The sequence below is a fragment of the Oryzias melastigma genome, linkage group LG14 (genome assembly GCF_002922805.2).
Source record: "Oryzias melastigma strain HK-1 linkage group LG14, ASM292280v2, whole genome shotgun sequence".
Taxonomy (NCBI): Eukaryota; Metazoa; Chordata; class Actinopteri; order Beloniformes; family Adrianichthyidae; genus Oryzias; species Oryzias melastigma.
The window spans coordinates 18,774,286-18,783,812 of NC_050525.1; the positions used below are offsets into that span (position 1 = coordinate 18,774,286).

The 9,527-nt window shown below is 44.4% G+C and overlaps 1 protein-coding gene across 2 annotated transcripts in view; it reads left to right on the forward strand.

Annotated features, from left to right (window-relative positions):
- The window catches only part of amot (angiomotin), a 20,386-nt gene that overhangs the window by 6,912 nt on the left and 3,947 nt on the right, over positions 1 to 9,527 (forward strand). For both annotated transcript variants that reach the window (XM_024265051.2, XM_024265059.1), the window contains 8 exons: positions 1,336 to 2,362; positions 3,831 to 4,407; positions 4,548 to 4,692; positions 6,832 to 6,924; positions 8,210 to 8,355; positions 8,444 to 8,593; positions 8,669 to 8,865; positions 9,119 to 9,247. In XM_024265051.2, coding sequence (XP_024120819.1) covers positions 1,336 to 2,362; positions 3,831 to 4,407; positions 4,548 to 4,692; positions 6,832 to 6,924; positions 8,210 to 8,355; positions 8,444 to 8,593; positions 8,669 to 8,865; positions 9,119 to 9,247 — 2,464 coding nt within the window. The remainder of the gene's footprint in view (positions 1 to 1,335; positions 2,363 to 3,830; positions 4,408 to 4,547; positions 4,693 to 6,831; positions 6,925 to 8,209; positions 8,356 to 8,443; positions 8,594 to 8,668; positions 8,866 to 9,118; positions 9,248 to 9,527) is intronic.

Genomic DNA, 9,527 nt, shown 5'->3' on the forward strand with positions numbered 1-9,527 from the left:
AACTCCTCCCTGTTGTGGGGCGGAGGATATTTTTGACATCACAAATACATTTTTTTTTCCCAAATAGCTTGCCTCCTGAATCTCAATGACTTCAATAAAGAATGATCCAGAAAAAAAATAAGTCTATTTTTCTTTATATCTTGAGAAAAATGGCACAGGAACTTATTAAAAACACAATTTTCATCAGAGTGGGTCTTTGAGTTGACAGTCTGTTGATCCACTGCGGCAACTTGACTGAGAAACGCTATTTGGAGAAATAGAAAAGTGATTTATGCTCACATCCACTCATCAATGTTTTAAAAAGATCCTCTGATAATCGTAAAATCCCTGAAAAAGTCCCATTCTTGTAGAGTTTCAGCCAAAAACACCCACTGACCGACCTGCAGTGTTTAGTCGAGAACACCAGAGAACAGGGTTATGTTTTCTGAGAAATAATGAGAAAAAGTTGTGTTTCTCTCCTCCAAATCATCTCTGTGAAGAGAAAACAAGGCTTCAGATCATGTGTGAAAATGGTTTTGAGATGCTTTTTTGGTCTATGTTTTCATGGAAATCATTAATTGTGATCTCAGGTATCCTTGTGTGTTTAAAATGAAGGTAGAAAGACTCTTATTTCTAAAAGAAAATGTCTTATTTTCTGCTATGCAAGAAAAATCTTATCAAGAAGATTTTTCAATAGAAAAATAATCTTAGTTTGAGAAAATGAGTCTTAATTACTATAATTTTAGAGTTCTAGGCCAATTTTTACCCCATAGGCAGTTTTTTGCGTGTTTAAAGAGAATCTGCCAATGGGGTAAAAATGTTTGACTTTTTTCTAAGGGGCTTGTTTTTACAGATGTCTCCTCACATTTTCAGTAAAATTCTGGTTTCAAACTACACCAAGAAATAATAAGCAGTTGAATAAATATAAAAAGAAGCTATAATTATTAATAGGTTTATGCTGAGATTTAATTTTCTAATATTTTTGATTTAATTGAATTTTTTCTTGCCTTTCATGCTTTTGCTGTCAGTGTGTTTCTTCTGTGTGATCTGTGGTTGTTGCTATGAGTTACGGTCATCGGTTTGAAGGAAACTCTTGACATTTTTCGTTTTTTTTCATCTGGGTTTGATGGTGCAGGATTTTTCTGATGTTGGTCTTCGGTTTTTGTTTCAGACAGGGTTGTTGTGGTTTTTTTTTTGTGGTAGGGGAACGGGTGGCTATGGATGGTCCATCTTCATCTTTAAGCTTTCCTTTTCTCCTTGAATCTTCATCTTCTGCCTCTTTGTTTGTGCCAAACCGTTAACCGTTTCACCCTCCGTTTCCTCATTCTTTATTGCACTTTCTCTTTCCCCGCTCAGGGATTATTGACAGAGGGCGGAGCTTGTCCTTCCATGAGGTTGGTGGCCAGCGTGAGCGAGAGATGAGGGCCGCCGCTGACGAGTCATCGAACAGCAGCAACAGCGTCGGAAGTGGCGGCAGCACGGTCCTGCAACGCCTCCTGCAGGAGCAGATGAACCGCAACTATGTGCTGCAACAGCAGCAGCAGCAGCAACAGTCTGGGGGAGGAGGTGGTGGGGCAGGAGGTGGAGGTGGCAGTGTAAGCGGAGGGGGGTATTCTGTGCAGGGACAGGTGAACCCCGGCGACGACCACTCCATGGCGTCCCACATCGCGCGGCAGGAACCGCAAGGGCAGGAGCTGCAGACCGACAATGGCCTGGAGAAAATGGGCTCCAGTAGAGTTGGAGGAGGCGGTGGGAGCAGTGGGGGGTGCGTGGGGACTTGTGGAGGTGGTAGCGGCGGCAACAGCCAGGGACAGTGCCAGAACCCCGAAGATCTCCCCTCATACGAAGAGGCTAAAGTGCAGTCTCAGTACTTCCGAGGTCACGGCCCTCCTCCTCAGCCCCAGCAGCAGACCAGTCCGCCCCAGCAGCCCCCACTGCCATCCTCCGTGGGAGCCGCCTTCTACGTCACTGGGGTGACCAGCGCAAAGGTGCGCACCTCAGAGGGTCGCCCCACGTTGCAGCGAATCAATGGCGCCGGGAAAGTCCACCAGGACGACGCACTGAAGGATCTGAAACAAGGACACGTTCGCTCTCTCAGCGAACGACTCATGCAGCTCTCCTTGGCCACCAGCGGCGTGAAGGCCCACCCCCCAGTGAACAGCACCCCACTATCACCCCAGCTGCCCCCGCCAGGCCAACCGGGGGACTACTACAAGCCACAGCACCGGGGCCCGCCTCCAGACTACCCCTTTAAAGCCTTTGGTTCCCCAACCAAACAGCAAGAACCCATGGGGCATTACTACACCGAACAAAGAGGGAGGGAGCACTCTCGGGAGGTACCAAACGTTCGGTACCAGCCCCCGCCGGAGTACGGCTCATTCAGGTGAGAAACATGCACTTTTGACTCACTAACTTCCAAGTTATCGCCCAACAGAACTCCAGATAGTTTGAGATCAACTGTGAGAGAAACATCAGTAAATAATTCCCAAAAAAAATTCCACTGTCGTATGATGAAAGCAGATGTACTACAAGTGGATACAACAGAATTAGGGCTGCCACAAGCGATTATTATAATAGTGGACAAATCACAGATAACTTTTCAGATTCGTCAACTAAACGGATCACTCGTAAGCTGGATGTAAAACACACATCTTAACCATCATTAGCTTTAAACTTAAAGTGTTTAATCTAAATGCTAACTAAAAATAAAGGCAATAATGATGATAGTTAATTGAACCTTTAATAAATCATGTAGCCTCTTTCCTTAATTTGTTTCTGGCATTAAAACAAGACTTAAATTAAATAAGGTTGGCATCTGAAACAAAGACAAAGAAAAAGTTTTGGTCTTACTGACTCAAATACAGCAAAAGTGCAACCGTATTTAACTTCACTACACTCTGACTCGATAAAATTCCGAACTTTACCATCCTCTTGCTCGTAGCCAGGAAAGCATTTCTACATGTCTTGCAGTAAGACTTGATCTCGCTTAAGAGCAGATCTTCATTTCAACAGAGAAATTTTAGTCTGATGGGGTTAGAGGTTCTGCCTTGCAGACATTGAAGTGGTTATGGGACCCGAGTCTTCCTATAACTTCCTGTGACATCACTACCGACCCGGATTAGCACCACTGCATATGTGTGTCAAAGACAATGGCAGACGTGGCATTAGAAAGCGCCTACTGTAGTTTTGTGAAAAGAAAAGGCTAATCGACTATTAAATTATTTGTAGACTAATTTAATAATCGTAGCAGCCCTAATCAGAATGGAGCTGAGCAGCGAGCAGCATATTTTCAGTCACCAATAAAAAAATTTTCCAACTGCGTTTTTTTTGTCTGATTTGAATAATGACATACTCGAGAATGCAGTTTTAAGCTTAATTTTCTTTATATGTGTCCTCCATCATCAGAAAAAGGCCACAAGAACGTGTTAAAAATTCAATTCAAAAACACAAGGAAAAGCAGACTCAGAACGTGGAAAATGAAATCAGACTCCGACTGGATTTCTCAACAGTGTTTTTGGAAACGTCAGGATCCAGTCGAGCTGGTTCTACATTAGTTATTGCTATTTACCTCAGAGTGTAACAGCTACAAATTCCTCACAATTTTAATCACTGGGACGGGACAAGCTGGGACACGAGGCGTTGGTATTGATGACATTCCTGTGGGGATTAAGGGCAGTGTCATTCGTGCCGTTTAATCCAGCTGTTCCTAAACGACAGTTTTCTGACCCGCCGCTTAAAAACTATGACATTTTTTACTCTTATAGCCGAAGCTGAAAAAAATGTGTTTTTCTCTACTAATTTTTTAGGGAAATTGTACTTTTAGGTAATATCATAGCCTGATCTCTCCTCAGACCCAGTAAGGAGGGTTCGGTTCACTACCAGAAGTCGCTTCACCAGCACAGTCCCACCTCCTCCGTCACCTCGGTTGGGTCCTTGTCACGCGCCCAGTCCTCCACCCTCAGCAGCATGCTGTCCGCCTCCCACTCCTCACATCCGTCCTTCCCCCACCAACAGTCTCTGGGGGAGCCTCACCACATGTCTGGACCTCGTAGTCCACAGGGCACAGGCTCCCACCAGGGAGGCGAGCCAATCATCCAAGGTCCAGCTCATCCACCCATGCACAGGGGTCACGGATTCCCCTCCGATCCCTACGGCTCCACCCCGAGGTTGCATCATCATCAGCAGCTTCATCACCCATGTCAGCAGCAGCAGCAGCAGCAACACCAGCAGCTCCAAGGTCATCCTCAACCCCCTCTGATGGTCCAACCGGGGAACTTCCCCATGCCCCACTCCTACGCCCACCTGCCGGGCGAGCCCTACGCCATGCTCGCTCGCACTCAGCAGATGGTGGATGTGCTGACGGAGGAGAACAGGATGTTGAGGCAAGAGATGGAGGCCTGTCGAGAGAAAGTCACAAAGCTGCAAAAGGTAACACCTGCTAAAGGCCTAAAGCAAATCTACATTTAAGAACCGGCATCCATGGAGCAACTCTATGGGGCAACGTTTTCACAGTCAAAACTTAAAATGTTGGAGAAAATCCAACGCTGAGCCTCCTCTCCTGTCTGCAGCTGGAAACGGAGATCCAGCTGGTGTCGGAGGCCTACGAGAACCTGGCTAAGTCCTCGTCCAAGAGAGAAGCTCTGGAGAAAACCATGAGGAACAAGTTGGAGCTGGAGGTGCGGCGCCTGCACGACTTCAACAGAGACCTGAGGGGTGAGTGCAGGGAGGTGCTCGGAACCGGCAGGGTGAATCACAGAGTGGAAATTCACCACACTGAGGCTCTGGTGTGAATGTGCTCATAAAGGACAAATCTGTGCCATAAGTTCAAGACATTTATTAATGAGGTGTTTATTTAGCTGTAATTAGTCTTATTTTCTTCTCTTGTCTAATACCACACAAACCAATGTTTCTCTTTAAAGGGAAAATGAGGCCCAACCCCAAATGAAATCAGATGAATGTTCTCATAAAACAATTAGCATCTATTTATGCAGCACAGACGCACACAAAGAGGAAATCTCTTCTGTCACTAGGAACTCTGGATCAGGAATGCTGCTTCGCTTCCTGTCATCCTTCCTGTCTGTTCTTCTGTAAGTTCAGTTAGAGCTGACCTTTGCAGGAATCAGACTCCCATTTGTACTCTCACTAATTTTCAAAAAATCTTTAGAACAAAGATCTTTCTTGTTTTTTTTCTTAACTTCTTGATTTATAATCGTACCATTTATGTTTCTTTACTGAGCTCGGGTCGGTGGATCTTGGAGGGATTTTACAGGTAAACGTACAGATGTATAGATCACAAAAGAGTTTTTTTTTTTCTTCTTAAAGACTTTTTGAAGCTTTATCTTGTCGTATTTTGCTGAAGCATCACAGAGAGGTGTTCTATGTGTCCGGCAGATGCCAGCATGCTAGGACTCGAGCCTCATATGGCCGCCCAACACCCCAGATGAAAGTGTTTTGGAGAATGTTTTCATGAATTTCCCCTGCTACACTATTCTACATTATAGGGGGTGTAGGATCTGAGCCATTCACTCGGGTTCAGGTCTTGGCTAAGGTGGACTTTCAGAATGGGTCTTTAGCCAAACCCTCCATCACAGTTTTTACTGCCCACCTTTGAGCGAGACATCATGACAGCATCATGCTGGGACCAGGACACGGTGGTGGAAAATGGGCTTCATCTTCATAGCCGCTTGTCCCTTTCGGGGTCATGGGGTTGCTGGAGCCTAACCTGGCTACTGATGGACAGGTCGCCAGTCTGTCGCAGGGCATTCAAGAGATACAGCCTGCAGAAATTAGCTATTGGAACCATACATTCATAGACGAGAAGTAAAGCTGCGTTCACACGGAGCACAAGTTGTGCGTCCAAAAATGTGTTCATAAGCAAGACGTCCCAGACGTGTGTGGGAGGAGCTAGCACCAAATTTGTTAAGGTGCATTCACACCGAATACGATTCAAGCGGCAGAGGCGGCCAGTTTCAATGTTAAGTCAATGGAACAGACGCGACATGAGGCGACCTGACGTCCTGCGAGGCGATTTGAGCGACGGGCGCAGCACAAAGGTCTGCCAGCAGCTCGATTTGAGTGACGAGGCGTGAATTGGGTGACAAAATGTTAATATCCGAAGTTTGACAGGTCTCTGTACCGGCAAAATCTTTTATTAATAATCATATAAACCCTAACATGGAGATGTGGTTACCGATGTTTTTGTAGAACTCTTCCCAAATAAATAAACCTTATTTCTCAACATCATCCGTGTCTTCTATACGTTCTAAGTGAGATATCCACAGATATTATTCCTTATAGTGATAATTTTAAAGACATTAGCTAGTAGCTCCTCCCACATGCGGCGTCAAGCTCAGAACACATTTTTTGACAGGTGATGAGCAGCGAATTCGTTTGACGAATCACGCTCGTGTGAATGCATCTTTAGAGTTATGATCTGTCCGACAGAAGTCACTTTTTGAATAAAGAAACTGAAAAAAGTTCTCAGGAGGCTGTGGAGGCGTCTGTGCTTTGGCCTCTTCTGATATTCAGCTCAGGAGTCTCGTTAAATCTCAATGGAGACGTGCAATTTGTCTTCTAATTCCTCTCAGCCTGTCTGCACCGTTGTCGAGTGTTGCTGTATAACCAGGGATCAGCTCTTAGTTAGGACGACCTCTTTTAAAGGGGAGCAACAGTGTTCAGGATCTCCTCGCCTGTGGAATCAAATGAAGACTGGGAGTCCTGGAGTGCAGTGGAGAACTCTCCTGTTGTCAAGGAAACGGGGGTTCTGTTTAAAAAATGATGTGGCTGACTTGTTTCCCAACTGGAAGTGTCTTTGAGTGCAGAGCATTTACTTCCTGTTCTGATGTTTTAAAGAGCGCATGGAGACGGCAAACAAGCAGCTCGCCACGAAAGACTGCGATGGCTCGGAGGACAACCGCAAGACCATCTCACAGCTGCTCGCACAGAGTGAGTGACACACAACTCAACTCTAAACACCCGTTTCTTCTCCAATCAGTCACCACAGAGTCAGTGTTTGAGTTGGCAGCAGTTTGTTATTGGCTAATGGTCATTTAGCATATTTTTAAGGCTCAAAACTAACACGAGGATAATCTTTAAAAGCTGCTGCAGATTAGTCATTCCACATGAACAACATTTTTTGTTTAGTAGTTTTTAGGCCACGGAAACGTTTGGGTGATCATAGAAGCTGCTGTGGATTTACACTTCTAGAGGGAATTCTTTGGAGATCACAAGATCAATGAAATATTTGCTGACAAAGACGACAAACTCAACACAACAGCACTGGTTACAGAAAATATGAAATGTTTTCCTGAAATCTAAAGAGCTTTCTATTGTCATACATCTTAAAAAGTAAATTTAATTAGTTTTATAATCAAAATTTGAATCATGCTAAATGTTTGTTATTAACTGTAGTGAGTGTGATGTCCCTCATAGAAAATTTGGGTAATTCTGTCATCCTTTTTTCACAATACGGACGCCGCCATGTTGGATTCAGAAATTGTCAGTGAGCAGTGATTGGTTCAAGTCCGTCTCGCCAATCAGGAGTGAGCTCGTTGGAAGTCAACACCCTTACCACTTCAAAGCAGGCTATACAAAATCTGTCAAACATTTCGAACAATCAACATGACACATGAATGAAGGCGTTTTCAGCGGTACTTCTGTGTCTCTGTAACCCAGTTTGATGATTGGGTGTCTGAGGAAGGAAAAAATAAAAACAAGAATAATTAACGTCTTATTGGAAAAAATAAAAAAATAAAGTTCAAGTGGAGAAAAATTAGGATCTCCTCCATGTTTGTTTTAGACGGCACTTCTTCTGCGTTGCAGCTAGTAGCAAATACTGATACACTAACAGTGCCCTCTAGTGGTTGTTAGTGGGAAACAACCACTAAAGGGAAACCGGTTGTTAGTGGTAAAATATAGGAGCCTATTTAGGTGTAAAAAAATAACATAAAAGGTACACCTCTGGCCAAACTATGCAAAAAAAAAGCACAGAAAAATAGGGTAAATAGTTTTGACTCCGGTCTTTACTTTCTATCATAAATATTCTACTTTGTGTAGAATATTTTAGTGTAATACGTGCACTGTGTATGTCACAGAAGCACTGCAGACTCAAACATGTTGCATAACTCATAGATGGTTTTAGTTGTGTTAATAGTTTTAAAAACCAAAAAATAAGCATGATTTATATGAAATAAAGATGTAGAAATGGATTTCTGTTTGAATGTTTTTCCAGATAAAGAAATGCAGCGTGAGAAGGAGAAGTTGGAAATGGAGTTAAACGCCCTTCGCTCCACCGCAGACGACCAAAGGAGACACATCGAGATCAGAGACCAGGCTCTCAACAACGCCCAGGCCAAAGTGGTCAAGCTAGAGGAGGAGGCAAGGCTCTGAATCTGTCAAAAAGTGACACCCCCCTCCAAAAAAGAGCAAAAGAGCTAGCATAGAATAAGTGTTTGTTTGTGTGCAGCTGAAGAAAAAGCAGGTGTACGTGGAAAAGGTGGAGAGGATGCAGCAGGCTCTGGCTCAGCTTCAGGCGGCCTGTGAGAAGAGAGAGCAGCTGGAGCATCGACTTCGAACAAGACTGGAGCGAGAGCTGGAGTCTCTGCGCATGCAGCAGGTAACGCAGAAGGAGACCTTTTAGAGTCTGTGTTCTGTGTTTGTTCACCTTCATTTGTGTGTCTCCTCCATCCAGCGCCAGGGAAACTCCCAGAGTAGCAGTATGGTCCCGTCTGAGTTCAACGCCACGGCTGTGATGGAGCAGCTGAGGGAGAAGGAGGAGCGGATCCTGGCTCTGGAGGCTGACATGACCAAATGGGAGCAGAAGTATTTGGAGGAGAGTGTGATGAGGCAGTTTGCTCTGGATGCTGCAGCGTCTGTTGCCACTCAAAGGTTTGTGTTTCTGCAGCTCAGAAATGTTCAAGTCCCAGCAGAGAAACGGTTCATCTTTATATTCATCACTCATGTTTTGAAGCTGTCACTTATTTTCCTTTTAGCTTCTCAACCATCAAAACCTTTAAAACGAGTTTTCACATCTGTACAGTACTTGTGGCTCAGACGTTGAATTCTATTTGATGTGAAGTGAACATCTGTAGATGACTTTTCCAGAACAGGAATCTCCTTTGACTTTTCCGGTGTCCCACAGGGATACATCTGCAGCCGGGATTAGCCACTCTCCCAGCAGCAGCTACGACACTTCTGTGGAAGCTCGAATCCAAAAGGAAGAGGAGGAAATCCTCATGGCCAACCGGCGCTGTCTGGACATGGAAAGCAGGTACGGCTTTTACAAGCAGACTAACTGATACCTAAAACTCTGCTGCAGTTAGAAACCTCCACATTTTTTGTTTTTTACTCTGGAACCACTGGTGTTCTGCTGTGAGATCAGAGTAATAAAACTCAGTAATTCTGTCTGAGTACTATATGATTGACATTTTATTGAATTAAATAGAGAAAATGACAATTATTTGTAGTTTTTGGACAAAAGTGATCTTTTATTTTAATAAATAAGGCTGAAGATGAACGTCGATCTGACGAATGCAACGCAACAGACCCGC